Below are 23,480 nucleotides of genomic sequence, written 5' to 3'. Positions count from 1 at the left end.
GATGAAAGGAGAAAATACAAAAATGCAGTAAGTGAAGCAGGCAAAAAGGAATACAATTGACTCAAAAATGAGAATGACAGGAATTGCAAATTGGCTAAGCAGGGATGTCTAGAAGACAAATGTAAGGATGTAGAGGCTTATCTCATGAGTGGTAAGACAGATACTGCCTACAGGAAAATTAAAGAGACCTTTGGAGAAAAGAGAACCACTTTTATGAATATCAAGATCTCAGATGGAAACCCAGTTCTAAGCAAAGAAGGGAAAGCAGAAAGGTGGAAGGAGTATATTGAGGGTCTATACAAGGGCGATGTACTTGAGGACAATATTATGGAAATGGAAGAGGATGTAGATGAAGATGAAATGGGAGATATGATACTGCGTGAAGAGTTTGACAGAGCACTGAAAGACCTGAGTCGAAACAAGACCCCCGGAGTAGACAACATTCCATTAGAACTACTGACAGCCTTGGGAGAGCCAGTCCTGACAAAACTCTAGCATCTCATGAGCAAGATGTATGAGACAGGCGAAAGACTTCAAGAAGAATATAATAATTCCAATCCCAAAGAAAGCAGGTGCTGACAGATGTGAAAATTACCGAACTATAAGTTTAATAAGTCACAGCTGCAAAATACTAATGTGAACTCTTTACAGACGAATGGAAAAACTGGTAGAAGCTGACCTCGGGGAAGATCAGTTTGGATTCCGTAGAAATGTTGGGACATGTGAGGCAATACTGACCCTACGACTTATCTTAGAAGCTAGATTAAGGAAAGGCAAACCTACGTTTCTAGCATTTGTAGACTTAGAGAAAGCTTTTGACAATGTTGACTGGAATACACTCTTTCAAATTCTGAAGGTGGCAGGGGTAAAATACAGGGAGCTAAAGGCTATTTACAATTTGTACAGAAACCAGATGGCAGTTATAACAGTTGAGGGACATGAAAGGGAAGCAGTGGTTGGGAAGGGTGTGAGACAGGGTTGTAGCCTCTCCCCGATGTTATTCAATCTGTACATTGAGCAAGCAGTAAAGGAAACAAAGGAAAAGTTCGGAGTAGGTATTAAAATCCATGGAGAAGAAATAAAATCTTTGAAGTTCGCCGATGACATTGTAATTGTCAGAAACAGCAAAGGACTTGGAAGAGCAGTTGAACGGAATGGACAGTGTCTTGAAAGGAGGGTATATGATGAACATCAACAAAAGCAAAACAAGGATAATGGAATGTAGTCGAATTAAGTCGGGTGATGCTGAGGGAATTAGATTAGGAAATGAGACACTTAAAGTAGTAAAGGAGTTTTGCTATTTGGGGAGCAAAATAACTGATGATGGTCGAAGTAGAGAGGATATAAAATGTAGACTGGCATTGGCAAGGAAAGCGTTTATGAAGAAGAGAAATTTGTTAACACTGAGTACAGATTTAAGTGTCAGGAAGTTGTTACTGAAAGTGTTTGTATGGAGCGAAGCCATGTATGGAAGTGAAACATGGGCAATAAATAGTTTGGACAAGAAGAGAATAGAAGCTTTCGAAATGTGATGCTACAGAAGAATGTTGAAGATTTGGTGGGTAGATCACACAACTAATGAGGAGGTATTGAATAGAATTGGGGAGAAGAGGAGTTTGTGGCACAACTTGACTAGAAAAAGGGATCGGTTGGTAGGACATGTTCTGAGGCATCAAGGGATCACCAATTTACTACTGGAGGGCAGTGTGGAGAGTAAAAATCGTAGAGGGAGATCAAGAGATGAATACACTAGGCAGATTCAGAAGGATGTAGGCTGCAGTAGATACTGGGAGATGAAGAAGCTAAAACAGGATGGAGTAGCATGGAGAGCTGCATCAAACCAGTCTCAGGACTGAAGACCACCACAACAACAACAACAACACTTACATCAAAATACACATTCCGCAAACCACTGTGTGGAGCGAGCTGTATGGTACCCTGTACCACAACTAGACATTTCTTTTCCCATTCCACTCGCAAATAAAGCAAGGGGAAAAATGACTGTCTACTTACCTCCAAATGAGCTCTAATTTCTCATACCTTACCTTCATAGTTCTTGCACAAACTGTATTCTGGCGGCATTAGAATCGTTCTGAACTCAGATTTAAACGCTGGTTCTCTAAATTTTCTTGACAGTGTACCTCGGAAAAAAAAAAAAAAAATGTCGCGTACCCTCCAGGTATATCCATTTGAGTTCCTGAAGAATCTCAGCAACATTTGCTGTACTCAAGAATAGGTCGCACTAGTGTCCTATATGCAGTCTCTTTTACAGATGAACATCACTTTCCCGAAATTCTCCTAATAAACCGAAGTCAAACATTCATCTACCCTACCACAATCCTCATTCCATTTCATAAAGCTATCCAACATTACGGCCTGATATTTAAATTAAGTGACTGTGGCAAGCAGTACACTACTAATCCTATATCCGAACGTTAAGGATTTGTTTCTCCAACTCACCTTCATTAACTTACATTTTTCTACATTTAGAGCTAGCTGCCACACATCACACCAATAGAAATTTTGTCTAAGTCATCTTGTATCCTTAAACAGTCACTCAACTTTAACATCTTACCGTACACTACAGCATCAACAGTACACACACGCAGATTGCTGCGCACTCTGTCTGCAAGATCATTTATGTATATAGAAAATGACAGCAGTCCAACGGCAGTTCCCTGAGGCACTGCTGACAATACTTTGCCTCTGATGAACACTCACTGTCAAGGACAACATGTGGGTTCTATTACTTATGAAAACAGAACCACTCGCATATCTGGGAACCTTTTCCATATGCTCATACCTTTGTTAACAGTCTGCAGTAGGTGACCGTGATGGATGCTTTCCAGAAATCTAGAAATATGGAATTGTATCATGTACGAGCGGTGCATTCTAAAAACAAGCTGATTGGTGTAAGTGAGCTTCAAAGTCTCATGAAAATTTATTATATTCAAACTGAAAACATGTTCAAGGATTCTACAGCAAACCAAATTTAGCGATATTGGTTAGTAATTTTGTGGGTCCACTCCTACATCCTACTTACATACAGGAGACACTGGTGCTTTGTTAAAACATAAGCTAGCCACCATTTCTTATTGCAGATGGCAGTAATGTATCCACGAATACCTCTCAAAGCCAGTTTCTCTGGAGATTTTTGTGACTTTTCAAAGTAGATTCTCTTATATCCAAGAAAGTCTTCACCATCTTCTTCCAATTCACATCCCCACACTATCATTGTGCTCTGCCCTTTGCCAATGCATCCACTGGTCTTTTCTCCTTCTCTGCTCTTTTCTTTTACCACCCCTTTTCCCCCAAAGCATCCAGATGCTGCACCTGGCAGCCTTGTCCAGCTATCATTTAGTCCCTGCATGTTCCACCAGGCAGTGTTGACTACCACTTCCCCCATGCCCTGGTATTTCTCCCCCTCCTTGTTCCACTCCAGATTGCTGTTTACATTCAATGTGATACCTATGCATTCTGGCCAAAGAAGCCAGAGATAGAGGTCATGTGTGTTCCAGATGTGTTTCCTTGCATGAATGTGTGGGTTTTCTTTCCTGAAGAAGGCTTTGGCTGAAAGCTCAATGTGTAACATCTTTTTGTTACATTTGTCTGAACTCAGCATGTCATCTTTATGTCGAGTATCAATCTGTCCTTTTCATAATACTGTTGATTTGCCAATATTGTTGGAGCTCTTGATGCTATCAGTATAAACACATGTAACCTCTGTGTCTGTCTGTCAGTAGGAAACTGACTCTAAAGCACTCTTCTATAAATCCTTTAGTTTGAATGTACTGGAATATAAATGGCTTAAACACTGATGCTTCTAATAATAAAAGCTCAAAAATAGATGAATTGGAAATCATTCTGTCAGAATATGCAAATATTAAAGTTGTTTGTTTAAATGAACACTGGTTGACTGAGGGGACAATTAAAATTCTGAACAAAATAGGGAACTTCAGATTAGCAAGTAGCTTTTGTAGAAGAAACAAGTTACGTGGAGGCTCATGTATACTTCTACACAATGACATAAATTATGAGACCAGAAACTGTTTTAATTATTTAAATGAAGAATGTGTGTTGGAGAGCTGTTGTGTAGAAATAGTGGACTCGCTAGCAAATGTTATAATAATCTCAATATACAGAATTCCAGGGACATCAACAACAGAACTATTCTTATCTAAGCTTCAAATTATGCTAGAAGACCTTTGTAGAGAAACAAAGAAAAAAGTTGTAATAGCTGCTGATTTTAATATTGATATCACATGTAATAGTAGCCAAGCTTCAAGGTTCACTGACTTAGTTAAGAAATATGGTTTCAAATTGAATTTCTTTGAATCTACCAGGGACAATGGGCAATCAGCAACATGCATTGACAATGTTCTAACTAATTATGTATATGAAGATGTGTATAAATTTTGTGTAGATCTAGGTATTTCAGATCATTATGTATTGTTTATTGAGCTGCCACAGACAGACACAAACATTTCACATACAAGAACCCATATGAGCAGGAACTTTAGCAAAGAAAACTTGCTAACATTTAGTGAGAAGCTAAGAGATAAAACATGGCCTTTTGATTATGGTAACTCAAGTGATAAAAACTTTGAGAAATTCCTAAATAGTTTTCTTGCAGACTTTAATGAAACATTTCCACCTAGACTCTGCAGCAATAAGATAACAAATACAGTAAAGTGGATTACCCAGGGCATAAAAATTTCCAGTGTAAGGAAAAGGCAACTGCACAGAGAACTAAAATATAATAAAGATATAAATTTCATTAAATATGTTAGACTCTATAAAACCATATTTAAAAGAGTTGTCAAGGCAGCAAAACAACTGGCAAACAACAGGTTAATTTTAAATCATAAAAATAAGACAAAGGCTGTGTGGTCAGTCATTAAATCTGAGTTAGGTGTTAAAGCCTGTAACCAAGAAATTCCAAAAATTGACATTGAAGGAAAAACTGTTGTAAATCCAACTCAAATACCAGAGTACTTTAATGAATTCTTTATAAATGTAGCAAAATCTGATGTAGATGTAGCAGATTATCACAACAAAGTAAATCCCTTTGGCCTAGGCAAAAACTCTGAAAACTTTACAAAATTCTCAAAAGTTTCTTTTGAGGATGTAGAAAATGCTATTTTAACATTAAGAAACAAAAAATCTGCAGGTTGGGATAGAATACCCACCAAAGTTATTAAAGTGGTACACAATAGAATTGCAAACCCACTAGCTCAGATAATAAATCAATGTTTTGAAGAGGGCTGTTTCCCAGAGGTACTGAAATATGCTGAAGTCAAACCACTCTTCAAGAAGGGATCAAGAGAGATCATGGGAAATTATCGTCCTATCTCAATTCTCCCAGTCCTATCTAAAATATTTGAAAAACTTGCTGTTGCTCAAATCCAAAACTTCATTGCAAAATATTCTGTTATTCTAAACAATCAATTTGGTTTTCAGCAAGGGAAAAACACCGTAGATGCAGTTAACAGTTTCATTGAGAAAATAAGTACGTCATTAGACAAGAGAAATAAGGTGGCAGGAATTTTCTGCGACCTCACAAAGGCATTCGATTCCGTAAACCACGCATTGCTTGTTTACAAACTTGAAAAGTATGGCATTGGCGGCAGTGCCCTACAATGGCTTAAATCCTACTTATCCAACAGAAAGCAAAGAGTTAGCATTTCTTCAAATGGCGCATATTATTTTTCTGACTGGAAAAAAAATTACTCAGGGTGTTCCACAAGGCTCCATATTAGGCCCAGTCCTATTTCTCTTTTATGTTAATGACTTACCATTAAATATCAGCTCCCCATCAGTTCTGTTCGCAGATGATACTTCTGTCTTAGTTGAAGATCAGTATTCAGAAAAAATTCTCAAATCTGTGATCAGTACCCTCAGTACCTTAGAAACTTGGTTTCAGCTAAATGGGCTGAATCTAAACATATCTAAGACTCACGTGATGCAGTTCAAAACCAAACAGTCAAAATGTGAGCAAATTAAGATTGTACACAACAACCAAGTTATAGAAGAAGTTGACTCAGTCAAATTCTTAGGTCTAAAAGTAGATGAAAATTTGAGGTGGCAGGCACACATTGAATACCTTGCAAACAAATTGAGCAGCTTTGCATTTCCAATGCAAATATTATCAACTGCAACGGACATTGACACGCGGAAAGTAGCATATACAAGCTACTTTGAATCCATTATTAGGTATGGTATTGTTTTTTGGGGTAACTCGACAAACATAGTGCGAATACTAAAAATACAGAAAAAAATCATACGAAATATGTGCACTGCCAATCACAAAGAACCATGTCGACCATTATTTAGGAAACTCAAAATATTAACTCTGCCATCCTTATACATATATGAGATTATTATATTTTTGTACTCCAGACGCGACTTATTTGAGGGAAACCATTTTGTCCATTCACATGATACCAGAAACAAAGAAAATTTTATGCTCCCCACCCACCGCCTCAGACTGTTTGCCCAGGGACCTCAATACATGGGAATGAAAATTTTTAATAAATTAAAAGGGAACAAGTTGATGCAGATGAATTTAGGTTCACTTAAAAGAAAGCTATATGAGGTACTGACAATGAAGTGTTATTACTCAGTGGATGAATTCATGCAGGACAATCTGGAAATTTGAGCTGGGTACAATGTGTTACATGTTCCAAGAAATATCCTTATAGTGTTGTTATTTATTATAGTGCTATCATTAATTAATGTAAAAATCATTGTAATTGTTTTATAAATTTTTGACATGTCTCCTGTACGCAAACCAAATGGATTGCAAATGTACGTCATGAGATGAATAAAACACAATTCACAATTCACTCCTTACATTGAATATCTAAGTGTACACATGTAATGCTTTTAACTGCCCAATCAAAAAGTTGTTTCGGTGTAGGAATTTGGATATCATATGGCCTCTGCAGATTTGCTTTTGTTGCTCTCTTAACAGTGGCACCGAAATCATCAAAAGGTTGTTTTCCAAAAAATGCCATTCTGTTTTGATGCCAAAATATTCTTCATGAAAATGTAAGTTTACAACAGTCTTCTTATTTTTTTTATGGGGCTGCACTGTCATCCAAAAAGTAGTATATGTTCTGTACACCAATTTGAAATTTGGCTTTTAAAATCTGAATTAGCTTTTTTTTGGAAACAGTAAACTGCTGTGGTGTCATGCTCTATATAGTTAGAAATTATGAGACACAGCTCATATGCTGTGTTTTCTTCTCTCCTACTTACAAAGGGATGCATTGTGGCATGAGCACATGACCAATATCTCTGGGCCTCATTTTGGATCACAAAAGTGTTGTTCTCCGAAAAGTCACATGTAACAACATATTCACCTTCACTGAAGTTTTCCTTAACTTCATTTACATAACAGCTTTTGCTGCTTAACTAGAAAATCATGTGGTCAATTTTTCAGAAAATAATTCAATAACTCGGGTGAGGTCTCCTGCATTGTTCCTAAGTTACATCTGTTTACTGAAATCCACTGTCGAAAAGTGATATTTTCAACCATGTTATTATCAAATGCATTCTCTGGTGTACTTTTTATTGGATCGTTTCCTGGGCAAGAACTACAGTTTGCCATAATAAACTGACGCTGGAATGCGCAACAGTTTTGCCGAACAGTGTTGATAAGCAGCCAATTCTCCTGAGGTTAACGTATAGGTCTTAGTATTTTCTATCATGAGTTTGACAGTTTGATGTATTGTGCAAACATGTCATACTGAGTGTTCCGCTTTGTCTTGCAAAATGGCTGGCCACAGCTCTGCAAATTTAGAAAACCCAATCTTCATATCTTGAAATTTATCTTTGAAATTTTTATATGATCCTTTTAAAGTGTACAAAATATGTCTTTTAGATATCACTGTTATGTCTCCATTCTCCCTCTTCACAGTTATACAGACTCTCTTACCCATCATTCTCTACTTATTTCAGTTATTCCATAAAAAGAGTTATATATTATTTGCACAACATCTTGTAACAAATTCTTTACTGTTTTCGGTCAGGACTTTCTAATGTACCTCTTTCCTTCAAAAGTCATTTTGCCATGTGTACTATGTAGTTAGGAGCAACGAGCTCACATATTATCTTTACTATACTACAAGATTCAAGCAAAAATATGAGTAGCATTAATTTTTTTCTAATACTTGAAGAAAAATCCCTTTTCAGATTGCCTGTGACAGATTATTCCAGTGACCCACATTCATTTTCTGATGAATCCTCTGCATTAGCAAATAGTTATTTTTTTCAAGTGATAACCCAATTAATCTGCTTCCTACAGTTACCACAAATTTCTGATATCTTTGGGATATTAGGAAACATTACACACATCCAATTAGCCACATTTCTTAGTTGCTTTATATTTTTCACAGAATGAATGCATTTTTTTTAAAGGAAGCAACACAGTAATGTCTAATATATTTTTTAATGCACCATTGTATATCACCTAACAGATCTCGAGTAATTAAAATGTAGACATGTTTCTGAAGAGAACATTTTGAAAAAAATACTGAAACAATGAGTAATGACATTGATGATAAGTTTTTACTTTCCAATACCTCACAAAAAATTAATGAAACTGTTAATTACTGACAACATTCATAGTCAACACATGCCACTAAAACAGCATGATGACTTATCAGGTATGTGTGTGTGTGTGTGTGTGTGTGTGAAGGGGGAGGGGGGCGGGGAGGTGTGGGGGGGTGCACATGTACTCTTAACTCTCCAAAAGATAACTCTTAAAGCTAATAAGTTTAAATCAATGCTTTCTGCCTTTAGTGAGTGGTCTCCTTTAATCCTAAAGCATTTACTATCTACAAGATCTTTCCTAGAACATTTGTTAAAAAAAAAACTTATATTTTTAGTCATTCTAGTAATCTAATCAGCCATCATAGTCACTAGTTAAAATTTAAACATACTACAGATAAATTAATGAGAAAGTGAACATTTATTTATCGGTGTGTTATGTATATTTCTGCTTAAAGCTACAAATTGTCAACAATTTAATTTTTTAGTGAAACATGTCTTTTTGAAATTTTATTAAAGTGTGAAGATATGACTTTCATAACCAGGGAACTTGTTAACAACAATGTGACATGTTGTACACTTTTTTTTAAGATGTGCTCTTTCATAAATTAAAAATTTAAATTTGAAAAACAATTTTCATCTCAATTGTGTGTTGTGTTGCATATAATAACAAACCTCATGAAAAATGCTGCAAAATGACACATCATTTTAGCTTAATTAGGACAATTTTTAACAACTTCACATTGCTGCACTTTCAAAATAGGTTGACATATTTAAATAGAACCAGGTATTTTTCTTAACCTACATGTAGCAAGTTTCTTCAAAATCTAAAATGGTGAGTTAGAATCCATATTAAAATTGTGTTAATTTGACATGGAATATTCCATTCAAGTACTTGCTCAGATCAGTTTTAAATGGATCATGTGGAAGATTTAGGCTTCCCACCAAAGTGTAATTCATGCACAAAAACTTGTCTTACAGAACACTTGTTCAACCAATACCTGAGTAGTGTTTGTCAGTCTAGGACCCTTACCAATTTCGAAAAATGGAAGAGATAGAAAAAGAGTCAAATAGCAGAATGATTCATCACCAATTTGTTTGGTCACCATGGGAGTGTCACAGAATACTCAACTGCAGTGGGACCTTACTATCAAAATATCAAGATCCCTCCTTCAACAACAAGTCAAGAATTATAATACCTCATCCAAAAAGACATACTCCATAGTAACCTCTGTATTGCAATTCAAAGAATTCAGACCCACACAGAGAGCTACCAATGATCTTTCTTCCCACATACCATCTATGAAAGGAATACTGGTACACTCTACCGCACAAAATATGTTGTATTGTGGAGTACAGATGTAAATGAAATGGGCAAAATAAGAGAAAGCAAGTCCAACTGTAGCTATCTCCTATCTTTTAAACCCCATGAATAGACAGGGTGAACCAAGTATTGTTCAATCACAGCTCGCAGAAACCACGCTGGCTCCCAGAAGGGAGAGTCAGTCAGATTTCATAACTTAAACAAATTAACTATAATAACATATGTCAGGACACACTTGTTCTGTAGTATCTTTTTAATATTTGAATGATGTCGTTAAAATTTCGAAATATCACTGAAATGATGTGTCCATGTGATAGTTGATATTCAATCTTGTATGCTCGTACTTCATTACTTTTAGTAATTTTCTAAATATAAGAATGTTATTATAGATATCAATTATTACTTGGTGGTTGAATATCTAACAATTGCTTCCAACTCTTGCAAATAGTGCTTCTACGCATGCAATAATGTTAAGCTCAGCCAAGCACAATTTAAATTTTATGAGAACCATTAGGGATTAGTTAACAACACAATACCGCACCTATAAACCAATATCATAAACACAAAGAGATATAAGCCTCAAAAAAATGAACAATAGATGTCACTAATAACACGAAAACATCGGAAAACTAAAAATCACCATGTGAACAGAGAGTATTATATAGGGATGTTCTAGTTATTGATGCCAGCGAATATATTAAAAACTTGAAAATAACACAGCAGAACGAGAAAATTGGGATTTCCATTGAAGGCACAGATGTGATTATGGAATGCTCAATATATAGCCTATATATATAAAAAATGTTGTCATAACATATTAGTTGGTTTCTCCAACTCACAAACATTCATCTTACATACTAACCTATACTTTCAGCTGCAGTACAATTCAATCTATTACTGCAAACAATTTGATCTATTATTCTCCTTTTTTTAAAAAAGGAGAGTGCAGTATTACATCGAATTGTACTGTGCTGATGATTGGAGCAGCAGTAAAAGCAGAATGGGAGTATTATAAGCTGCAATATACTCAGCAGCTCCACTAAACTTACAGTACATAATACTAGTAAACAACTTGATCTAAGCCTCCAGACAGAAAAACATATTGTCAACAAAACACATACAAATAAAACCATCGCAGATACTATCTAACAAGATATGGTGTGATGATACACTTTAAATAAAATATCAGTGGCTCATACTGTTCAATATAGAAAGCCATTTCACTATATCAGCTATTATAACATTTTCTAACAATATAATAAAACTTTGAATTTAAAATGTAATCTAACAGGACCATCTGCTACTTATCCAAGGCATCTGCAGGAACATAGCAAACTAAAAAGGAAATCCCCCACTTTTAAGGGCATAGCACACAAATGTTAATTTTTTTTTTTTTTTTTTTTTTTACTTTTATGTTAAGTATAAACCAGGATTAGGAATTCACTGAAGCATTGGATGATCTAAGCCTCCAGACAGAAAAACATATTGTCAACAAAACACATACAAATAAAACCATCGCAGATACTATCTAACAAGATATGGTGTGATGATACACTTTAAATAAAATATCAGTGGCTCATACTGTTCAATATAGAAAGCCATTTCACTATATCAGCTATTATAACATTTTCTAACAATATAATAAAACTTTGAATTTAAAATGTAATCTAACAGGACCATCTGCTACTTATCCAAGGCATCTGCAGGAACATAGCAAACTAAAAAGGAAATCCCCCACTTTTAAGGGCATAGCACACAAATGTTAATTTTTTTTTTTTTTTTTTTTTTTACTTTTATGTTAAGTATAAACCAGGATTAGGAATTCACTGAAGCATTGGATATCGCTTCACCAACTATCAACCAAACTGTTACTTTCTAACCTAACTGGGACCTCATGCTATGTTGCATGTAAGTCTGTCTCCATAACCCAATTCTAAAACATAATATAGACATCACCAAAGAAATGATGTTAGTGCTCTGGTTCCTTTGTGTTAGTTACATACCACATCATTACAATATTGATCAATTCATCTGGAATTAGCCCCTTCGTGCTTGCAGAAGTGAAAAAGTATAGTCCTTTATATTCAGCACTTAAAAATACTGACCTTGAAGAAGGAAATTTCAATGCCAATTAGGCTATCTTCTCAGAAAATATGTTTTTATGAGATGGATTAGCACCCAAGTTTTCTGGATCTCACTATTCAGTGTACGTTCTGTGAAAATTTCCTGGCATCTAAAGAAATTATGGCAAAATGTTTTTCTGTAACTCGATAACTTACCAATATATGTGGTATTCTGATCCTTTTTTGTAACTGCTGCCCCACATTTTATTACATTCCACAGCACTTAAATATCTTAACAGCACAAAATTTCATGTTTTAATATGTTAATTTAAAATAAAAGCATTACCTTTTAGTCTTCGCATTAAATCAACTGTCACCATCTTTTCAAATAATGTTACTGGTCTTGCTCCAAGCATCCAGAGATACAGTAAACTACTAATTACTTCTTCAGGTTGATTCCGGTATTCATGGTGAAGCATTCTTTGTTTAATCTGAGGCATAATTATTTCATCAAGGTCTCTCTTATCTAAATCACAACCAAGGTAACTCACCGCCCACAAAAATCTAGTTATATCCTTGGGTCTTGGATGTTCAGTTAAGTAAGATCTGAAAGAAGTCTTAGTGCCATGCAACACCAGATTTCTGAGGCACTCACCAATCAAAGTTGAAATAAAATCACGTTCATAAAAACGAGCTTCGGCATAGAATGCAAGAAGATGAACTTCTGCAGTAAAGTTCATAGTACTTAATACTGACTGGTGTGACATTATCAGTTCAATGATGTTATTCATCAGATGATTATCATGATATCCTGCCTGCCTAAGAAATTTTATTATTGTTGTAAACACGTCAGTTTCCAAGATAATATTATCCAAATCATTCTTAAATTTTTGAGTTACTGCAACGGGCAGGCTTAAATCTTGAACCCTTGTACTAGTTTTGTAGATTGCATTTAGAACAATGCACAAATCCAACAGTGTCAAGCAATTTACTATTTCTTGCCAGTCACAAGCCATAACTGCTTTCCTCATTAACTTTGTATTATTCCTCTTTCCAAGACCAATGAAAAAGACACATAGAACCCACTGCTGAACAGACAAAACTCTGAATATAAACCAGAGCTTCATTCTATTAAGTGTGTGTGAATAAAATAATAGCTGTGTTATTCTGTTAGGGAGGCAATACATCCATCCATCCAATACTTTAAGAATTTCTTCAGGACTCATGTTTTTAAACCTCCTCCAACATTCAATGTCCACTTGTTCCCAGAAACGAATATTTTCGATCCTGACTAGCACGTCTCTACTATTTAACAAATATAAAAATAATGGAAACTGTTCGGTTGTCAATTCTGATAACACTTTTTCACAATTCTCATAGTTATGTTCGAGTGTACATTTCACATGAGTTAAGGCAGATGTTTCTAATTCCACAATATTTTTTTTGTACCTACAGTCGGCACGAAAATGCTTTTGAAATTTTTCCTGCATTGTGTATACGTGTGTGCTACTACATTTCTGTCGTATCGCACGTAAACATTGCCACAACACCACACGCATCTTCCTTCAAAGCGCTTCCTTCATTTCAGTATTCAAACACAAATGTTTCTGCTACAGCTACACAGTTTCATTCGTTCATTGCAACCAACTTAAATACGGTAGCTACACTTCCAGTACACCTCGTTTCCAATATCTCTAGCTTTCTCTGTCGCCCATGAATTACCGGTGTGATAACACTCTTTTGTTGTGACGCCAATTAGAATTGCTGTTATTCATATTAATATGTTTATTTGCTGCTTCTTTAGCTCAGAGTATTTCATCTACTCTCAAATAACTCTGTTACACTAATAACGTATTCAACTTGGAAGGCTTACGGCGCTGAGTCACTGATATTACGACGAGTGCAAATGAGAAGTTTACAACAATGTACCAAACAAAAAAACCTGAAAACAGTTACTGCAATCAACTTCATATACTTGAAAGTGGGGATTTTTGTTAACTGCAATCTAATGTTTGCAGCTCTGTAAACAGACGAACGGGCAAAGGCAAAGATATTAGTCACAGCGTGTTGACAAAACAGCAGAAAGATGTGACACAATGTGGGGCGAAAAATTTTTGAAAGGGCGATATATGTAGTACAAACAGTGAATAAAATATGAGACTGAAAATACATTCCAGTAAAATATAAGGTATGTTGGTCAATTAAAGCATACTGCTGTCAAATAAGAAACACAATAACTTCCGTAGCAGAAAGTTTCATTATTTTGCGCCTTTCAAAGGTACCGGTTTTGCATTTACGACGGACAACGGATGTCAAGGTCCCAAATTTCTAGTTAGAATGTCGTATCGTCATTCAATGTAAATTATTGATTCAGTATGTAGAAAGAAACCCAGCTGTTATCGCTTATGAAGAAAGTCTTCGGTTCAAGTTTAAGTTGCTGAAGTTAATCTGATTACTTAAGGATCAATTGTTCTAAATTCATCTTATAAATTATTTTATTTTCTGGATTTGTCGTAACAGAGAGATACAGCATTTTCCGTCGAACGCCTATTTTGATAAAGCTAGATAGTCTTCGCAAACATATCTGTTATTTGACACCACAGAAATGTCATTGCTCAACAAAGTATTTTAGCCTTCGCAATATCTGTAAAAATATTGTGTTTTTATTTATATTTGACGTACATTTTAGCTTTGTTTTAGTAGCGTTTGGAAAAACTTCTTACCCAGATTGTAATTTATCAGCTCCATAATAACGCCTAACAAATCCATAATGACGCGAAGTTTAATTTTCAGTTTGGAACCACAAAAAGTCTCAGTAGCAATAGTGCAAAATCCATTTTGTTGACTTTAGTTTTGCTGTGAACGAAATCAATTCACAGTAACAAGTGTGCTGGCTTACTCTGCCACCTGGCGTTCGGGAGGGATAAGCTGAAACACGGGCTATTTAAGCAGGCTGCTGTGACACTAGAGTGTCAGTTGAACGTTTGAACAGCGCATGGTGCGCAATGTCAACTGCTCTGCAGCTGATATAACTGACATTCATTAATTGGGCGTGCACTTTACTAAATTTTTGAAGGTAAAATATTATTCTGTCTGCAGTAGTAGTTTCCACAAGGCGATTAGAGACAGATATATGAACATTCCTTTTGAAAATAAAATTTCATGTGAGAATTTAGAGATTCTTAAATTGTTGAGTGCAGTGATGCGATAAATAAATTAAAGCCAGCAGATTACATTAAATAATTATTACTGTATTGTCACTTATTTCACAAAACCAAAAATTATTCATCATTGAGAATTAATTATCCAGCAGATGACAGTGAAATGTATAATAGAAACAAGAAATAGCATGCCGTGATGTGAATTTTCATATTATTCTTGTAGGTCCTGAACATCTGCTACCATTTACTATGTCAGGAGATAGCCTGAACGAAAGTTTGATCGAGAGACTCAAACAGTTCTCAGCAAGACCATATGACAATATTGAAATCATTCGGTCAGTGACAGCAAGGCTTCATAGCCAAGCAGCTTCACAGGGTAAGATGAGAAAGTAATGCTTTTAACATGCTATTACTAGTTTTCTTTAACGAAGGATAATAATTTAGAATGGAATAATAATACAGTTTTTGGCTGATGCTCTCTGCAGCAACTAATTAGTTTTGCTTTAGTCTTGTGCTTCATAACCTGTTGTTATTTTTTAATGCCACTTGTTTCCTCAGTTCATAATAGTTGTGTGCTTTGTGGCTGACATTTTGACAACACTCACTTCACTATATGTAAGATGTTATGGTTGACAAGAAAATGTTTAGAGCCCATAGCTCTTGTAAAGTGATAAATGATTAATTTGTTTTATGGTGGAGAAGTACTGAAATGAAACACACAAAAGATAGTAACGGTTTACAGTAACAAACTTCTGTGCATGAAGAAAATGTTAGATACACACAAACAAAGAGCTCATAAAAGTTCCCTAAAAATGCTCCTTTTATATTTCAAGAATTTTTTAGTTGTACACTATATTACTGTCATAACTTTCCCCACGAAACAAGTATCTAAGACTTACATTCAATCAATTTAAAAGTTACATCCATTTGTGTCTGCAAGTGGATAGGTGTACTACTTTTCATCCTATATTTCTGAGGTAGATCTATATTCATTCATTCTCTCGTGAACTGCATTTCATGAATCCCATCATGATGGAAAGCCTTCAGGAATGTAGAAGTAGTCTAATTGTATGGTACATTAATTGGCAGATGCAACCACTGCCAGCTACTTCTGTAGAGTATACAACAACTAGTTGTAACTAGGACCAATCTAGTCAGACTCACAATTATGAGAGTTACTTCTTAGTTATTTTAGGTACTGGTCTGTAGTTTTGGAGAAAAGCCGCTGCTTTTACTTTTGGAAAAGTCACTGTTCCTTGTATATTATTCAGTTGCTGTTTGTCAAGAATTCTGCTTTTAATCTGAATGAACGTCAAGAGTGAGGATAGTTCTTATCCTACATGTCCAGTTTTTTAAAAGTCGTCATAGTACTGTTAAAAGTTAAGAAATCCATTTTCCATCTCCATCTGTATCTTGCTGGATAACGTAACAAGTTTTATATTTTTGTATATCTCTTCTGTTGGCCACCAAGAGGGGGGGGGGGGGGGGGGGGGAGGAAAGGAGCATTGAGCAAGCACTGGTATGTAGATGTCACGGTTACTCAGTTAAGTTTTGGCAGCAACAGATTTACGTCCAGTGTTCCATACTTTTCAAAATGACATAACGATGGGGACAGATGACTTCAGCAATTTGGTCCCTTAAGAATTCGTGGGCACGCCCGCCCACACACACACACACACACACACACACACACACACACACACACACACACACACACAAAGGATGCAGAACATTTAACACAATACGTTAGCTGTTAGATAAGCAACTATTTACATTATTTCAGTAAGTTGCTCCTGATATTAGCCAAGAGCATATGTTTTCTTACATTTCTCTAAGAACAATTGCAAACTATTCACTTATAGGCTGATTCAAAAGCTACTAGTTTTGAGCAAAGGTTTCTTTGTTCCAATAAATAATCGAGCTGCTGTTGATATTCTACTGTATATTCCTTCATTACTTATGGCAAGTAAATGGCTGTTTTGATCCTTACAAAAATTTATCTTCATAATTAGAGGACTTCAGAATGCTCTATGCACTGGTGTTGCACAAGAATTATGCAAATATTAGGTGATAACTGGTGTCTCACAAGTCAATACTAATTTAACACTAGTAGAGGCTGCAATTTTTACTGAAGCAGAATAAATGGAAGTGTGGTTCAGACTGAAATATGTTGTTGTTTGTACTGTAATCCTTAAGACTTTTCAGTGGAGTTTAGCTTGTATCCTCATATTATTTGTTGTATACCTGATTTGAGTCTGTAGTCGAAGCAGCAGGTAACTCTCATGTCAGAACGAAATACATAAAATGGTTGAAATACCAAAAGCTGATTTGGATATTACAGTGCTCGTACTGATTGAATTCAAAATGTTGGAAAATTTAGAGCTGACTAATGTTGTAAAAACCTGTTTGCAATGGTATTATGAGACTTTTAATTCTGTTTTGGAGTTAACTGCCATCAGATGCAAGGGAGATCACTGTCGAACTTGATTATGTGCTGATTATATTAACTGCATGGCTATTACTGGAACTGCTGTTCATAGGAATAAAAAATTGTATATTGTAATGAGAGACTGCAAATGGCACTAGCATCTTGCAGGGAATGTTCTTCTGACTGAGCATCCAGACATAACTCTTGGTCCATATTAGTTACTCTGGTAGGTCACAAAAGGGAACTTCTGCCAAGAGTGGAAAATTGGAGAGAAACAGTGTATTGAAGCTGTGGGACGAGAAGGAAAACTCAGTTGATAAATACAAAAAAATGATACAATGGTAGATCAATGTAATGTGCTAAGCCTTTTCATATTTTATGATGCCTTGTGCCTGAAGGAACAGACATTGTTGATTCGCTGCTGTATTAAATATTACAAAATGTATTTGCTGAATGCAAATTCTATGACATCAGCTGTATTAGATATAGATATGATAATTATTAGTAACACATGGAAAATTTATGCTGGTCTTCAACTCGAACCTGGCTTTCCCACTTACCATGAGAAGTTGCTGTAACCACATCAGCTATACATGCATGCTCCTCAGACCGATCTAAACCCCCATGTGCCATGCTGTCTACATCCCTTAATGCTCATAACATTACTTGGATTCTGGCTATAGGGAGAACGAGACTACCTGTTCATCATCATAATCATCATCATCATTGTTTTACCCGTCTAGGCTTGTAATACATTTTTACGTGTATGTTCCTTCAGACATGCATGCATTGATGGGCATATACTTTGAGTAGACCTTTCCCAGAGCATGCTATTTTTGGCAGACCTGTGACATGGACAACATTGCAGCCCTAAATAACTTTTCTCCCCCCCCCCCCCCCCCCCCCCCCTCTGGTGATTTGCATCTGACTGTTCGTAGACGATTCTACAGAAAAGAATGGTGATTGAATGGCCACAAGTGTAGAAAGCTTTGTAAGCTTACCTGTTTTGTGTAATGAAAGGCACAGCAGCTCTTATTAAATGAGAATAAATGGAAGATAATGTCTATAACAAGAGGAGTGACCTGATAGTGTCAGATTACAAGGTTGTGTAGTGGTGAACATATTGACCAGGTAACATCATATATGTACCAGTGGAAAAATGCTCCAATTGGAGCACAAAAAAGGTGAATATGCTCCTCTTTATTAAAAGACTCCATCTGAAATGTGGGGTAACAAATACATCATTCTACTTCCTTAACACCTTCAAAAATGTTCACAAAAATATTGGCATGTGAACATATTCGCTCTCTTTTAACATGCAACTCACCTTCCCCACAAGCTCCCCTAACCCACTGGTCCATCACTGTTAAGAGGCTCATACCCATCCACTCCCAACTGCCCATCCTCTCCCTCACTGATTTGGTCCAACTCTTAGTCATTCTCGTTGTGGCTCTCCAGCTGTCACTGTCCCCCGTCTCACAGCCACAGTTGACTTCATTATGTCCTACTGCTACTGTGTACTGTCGCTGTCTCCCTCTTCTCTCTATAGCTGCTGCTTTCTAATTCAGTCCTTGCCACTGCTGCTGTCTCCTCACTGGCACACTCTCTCTCTCTCTCTCTCTCTCTCTCTCTCTCTCTTTCTCTTTCTCTTTCTCTTTCTCATTGTCATTTTTAAAGACTGTGTCTAATTATCACAGGTTCTCACCCACTTCCACACTCTCCTTCCCTTTATTCCTCTCCCATTGAAAAAATCTCTCTTTTTACTATAAATATTCTCTCATTGTCAGCTATGTTAAACTGTCACTGAGTCCCTCTCTCTCTTACACTAATAAAGAGGAGCATATCCGTCTTTCTGAGCACCGATAGGAGCATTCTTCTGCTGGTTCCCTTCCTTTCCGTTGCCACAGCAGGGCATGACTCTCATATGAAGAGAACTTTGTGTCAATAAAATTTTGGTAGTTTACTTGTGTGAAACTGAAATAATGCAAAACTAATTGTCCATCTCAGACCGGATTTTACGTACACTAAAATTTCGCATAGGTTTCGGTACTACAACGTGGGTTCCACAGAACTGTTCTGATGATGATAACAGAGACGCTTTACATCATATTTCTCCGTTCTGCGTCACTTTAGAAGTTACGTTTTCGCCTCACCGCATTTTACATGCACAAATAGAATGACTTTGTATCTCGGAAATTGATTAATATATCTAGAAAATTTTAAACTTTCTTCGAGATCGGACTCGTAGGACTATTTCGTAAAAATTACAGCCATTTGCTGTGCCATCAGGCTCACCGTAGACCACATCAGACGCAAAAATAACCAAGCGTGTGTTCAATTTGCCTAAGCAAGCGGACCGTGTACTGTACGATAGTGACAAGAAGACGATCCTTCTGTTTGGTATATGAATACTGCCTAACCTAACCTAGCCTGGCCTAAGGGCTATCCAAAACACTTGACCTGCGTTTCTGTCACCAACGAAACCCGAAATATAAGCACTGGAAAATCCCGTTTTTATGTCCGACTCTTTGTAACACGTTGGTAAGCAAGCTGCCGCGTACATACCGATTTAAGATAGTACCGAGAGGCCATATGAAATGGGACGAACACGCAATTAGGAAAAGCGAATGAGAGACTTTAGATTTGTTGCAGGGGTTCTGAGACAGTGCATTCTGTCTGTAAAGGCAGTTTGGTATAAGATGTCAGTGCGCCAATTCTGTTAATTGTTCCACCGTCTGTAGTCCTTGTCAACATAAGCTGACGAGTTCAGAGTCGTGCCATGCCGGAAAAACCCATATGAAAGTGTAACACACACCTTCAGAGCCATTTGATGGGACTCTTTCAAAGAAAGGTGACTAGTTATCGTGAAGTTCTGTGTTAGAAATTTAGATAACACGGATTCGAGAAAGACCGCGACCGTTCTGCCGCCACGTAGTGTATCCCGCTTAGGGAGAAGAGATTAGGGCGGGTTTAGAAGCATGTAGATAACCGTTTATCCATCGCTCAGTATACAAATAAAATAGGATAGAAAACACTAATTAGTACAATATACCCTTCGCCATACACTGTACAATGGTTTGCGGATTGTTTGTTGCAGTACAAGCAATAATGCAGAATATTTGAAGAAGCAGTTCTCGTGTTGGACCTTAAATTAGACGGGATTCCGTAAATCAAAGAGAAACCACAGTACCCAACTAACTTAAGTGTGTGTGTCTGTTGAGTTACCTAACGCCTCCAGGCGAAACAATTTTGGTAGAGAAGCCATATTCTGTTGCAAAGGACGGATGAGTGGTAGGTATTCTTATCCCCAAGATGTTTAACGTCCTGAATGTTTGGCCTTTTGCTTCGACCAACTTAATGATGCAGTAATACCAATTTATACATATACCCAGTTTCTAACTGTAATATTTGTCTTCTGAATCTTTTGTAAAAGATCATACCTCTTAATGAGTACATCATGAAAACGTTTTTTAAGATTACATGAAATATTGAAAATCAAATTTTTATTGGCCCTGGCAACCGTTAGATAGGCATCCTGCAATTGGAACGGGTGACGTTGTACTTCGGAACTTGGTGGTAGACATGAAATGATAACACCTACGAGCACGGTTCGCGCAAATAATCGAATTTCGGCGAAGTGACGTGGGCGTTCAGGAGCCTGAACGGATCTTTCCGAACAGCTGACAGACAGGTTGGACATGAGATTTTTGTTGTTTAACATTGATGACGATGTTGGCCTCAGGCAGGTTATACACTCATAAAAAAAAGTTTTGCATCACCTCAGTTCCGAGAGTTCCGGAACTTGTACAGAAAATTGCAATAGAGATCAATATAAACATTATTTCAGCCCTTTTTATTGCTCATGAAAACAACACATTCCATGTTGTAACACCATACAGCGAGACTTTCGGAGGTGGTAGTCCAGATTGCTGTACACACCGGTACCGCTAATACCCAGCAACACGTCATCTTGCTTGTTTGCATGCCTATATCCGTCGTGGGATACTATCCACAACTTCATCAAGGCACAGTTGGTCCAGATTGTCCCACTCCTCAATGGTGATTTGGCGTAGATCCCTGAGAGTGGTTGGTGGGTCACGTCATCCATAAACAGCCCTTTTCAATCTGCCCAGGCATCTTCGATAGGGTTCATGTCTGGAGAACATGCTGGCAACTCTAGTCAAGCTATGTCGTTATCCTGAAGATGTGCACGATGGGGGGCGCGAATTGTCTATGAAGACGAATGCCTCACCAATATACTGCCGATATGGTAGCACTATTGGTCGGAGGATGGCATTCACTTATCGTACAGCCGTGTCTAAGGTGTTCAGCCTGACCTGGTTTCCTCCAAACGTATCTCCGACGATTGTTTGGTTGAAAGCTTATGCGGAACTCATTGGAGAAGAGAACGTGATGCCAATCCTGAGCGGTCCATTCGGCATGTTGTTGAGCCCATCTGTACCGTGCTGCGTGGTATCGTGGTTGCAAAGATGGACCTTGCCATGCCCAGTTTCGCATCATGCAGGCTATTGCGCTCAGTTTGAGTCTTAACACGATGTCCTGTGCCTGCACAAACAGCTTTATTCAACATGGTGGCGTTGCTGTCAGGGTTCCTCAGAGCCACAATCCATAGGTAGCGGTCATCAACTGCAGTAGCAGCTCCTTGGTGGCCTGAGCGAGGCATGTCAACATTTCCTGTCTCTCTGTATCTCCTCCATGTCCGAACAGCATCGCTTTGGTTCACTCCGAGACGCCTGGAAGCTTCCCTTGTTGAGTGCCCTTCCTGGTACAAAGTAACAATGCGGACGCAATCGAACCGTGGTATTGACCGTCTCCGTCTAATACGTGCTGCTTTTGCGTGGTTGTTTACATCTTTGGGCGGGTTTGACATCTCTGAACAGGCAAAGGGACTGTGTCTGTGATACAATTTCCACAGTCAACGTCTATCTTCAGGAGTTCTGGGAACTAGGGTGATGCAAAACTTTCTTTGATGTGTACATTATAATCTACAAAGAATCTCTCTCGTTCTCAATTGTCCATTCTTTTCAAATCTGCTGGTAGTAGAAGTGTTTTTACATTTATAATTTTTTTTTTTCCATGGAGAAATACTGATGCCTTCTTGCGAACTGCAGTTACGTGTGCAGTCCACTGAAGGTTTTCACCTATTATTACTCATAGGCTCTTTGCTGAAGGAGAGACGTTGGTATTTGCCTCATTTAGGTTTAAAGTTGGTAGGGATTTTCGATAATTCGGGCTAATGAGCCTAGAATGACCAACCAGTACCGCTACGGGTTCGGATATTCTCGATAGCTGTCTTCACTTTAATGGTTTTGCACTTGCATACAGCTGGAGGTCATCAGTGTACGTGTGGTATTTGCAGCAGGATGAAACTAATGACACCTCACTGACATACAGTGAAAAGAATATAGGACCTAACACCGAACGTTGGGGGACGTCGGATACTACCTGCCTCCATTGGGACTGTATTACACTGCACTTCGCGTGGAGTATAGGCTCCTGAATTTACTAAGTAAAGTGTCGAAGTTGACATTGTCGAAAACTTTGCTGACATCTAAGAAGCACAGTTATCTCTTGTGCATCCACAGTCACATTCAGGGCATCTGTTACTTTTATTAAGGCAGATGTGTTGCGATGTTCACGGAAATCTGATTGCCAGTCGTGTAGTATGTTTTTTTGGTGTTAGGTAATTTGTTAGCTGATCGTGGACTATATATTCTAAGGCTTTGGACAGTACAGGAAGGATGTAAATAGGTCGGTAATGAGAGGGCGCTGTGGCAACGTTCTTTTTAGGTAGTGGCTTAACTAGTCTCTTTTCCTGGCCTCTGGGAAAACACTTGTGGTTAAGGAGTCTTAGAAAATATGTTGCAGCGGGCATTAGTGCGTCAATAATAAGTTTCATCATTTGGACCGTGATGTCACCGTGTCTAGTA

General features: G+C 37.3%; 2 protein-coding genes across 9 annotated transcripts in view; one reads left to right on the top strand and one right to left on the bottom strand.

Moving 5' to 3' along the window:
* The window catches only part of LOC126272349 (uncharacterized), an 81,971-nt gene extending 68,000 nt beyond the window's left edge, over nucleotides 1-13,971 (bottom strand). Inside the window, exon 1 of one of the 3 annotated variants that reach the window (XR_007549212.1) lies at nucleotides 12,287-13,713. Coding sequence is in view for 2 of the 3 variants with exons in the window: in XM_049975155.1 (XP_049831112.1) it covers nucleotides 12,287-13,499 (1,213 nt within the window). In the remaining variant the exon portion in view is untranslated. Of the gene's footprint in view, nucleotides 1-12,286 lie in introns of all 3 variants that reach the window. The other 2 variants (XM_049975155.1, XM_049975154.1) reach the window with 2 other exon arrangements.
* Nucleotides 13,965-23,480, top strand: part of LOC126272348 (cytosolic carboxypeptidase 1-like) — a 499,992-nt gene continuing 490,476 nt past the window's right edge. Inside the window, exons 1-2 of one of the 6 annotated variants that reach the window (XM_049975148.1) lie at nucleotides 13,965-14,128; nucleotides 15,325-15,477. In XM_049975148.1, coding sequence (XP_049831105.1) covers nucleotides 15,351-15,477 — 127 coding nt within the window. In that variant the 5' untranslated portion in view covers nucleotides 13,965-14,128; nucleotides 15,325-15,350. Of the gene's footprint in view, nucleotides 14,129-14,903; nucleotides 15,017-15,324; nucleotides 15,478-23,480 lie in introns of those variants that run through there. The other 5 variants (XM_049975150.1, XM_049975152.1, XM_049975147.1 and 2 more) reach the window with 5 other exon arrangements.

The sequence above is a fragment of the Schistocerca gregaria genome, chromosome 5, assembly GCF_023897955.1.
Source record: "Schistocerca gregaria isolate iqSchGreg1 chromosome 5, iqSchGreg1.2, whole genome shotgun sequence".
NCBI lineage: Eukaryota > Metazoa > Arthropoda > Insecta > Orthoptera > Acrididae > Schistocerca > Schistocerca gregaria.
Note: the sequence above shows the minus strand (reverse complement) of the source record. Positions and strands in the feature narration are given on the sequence as shown.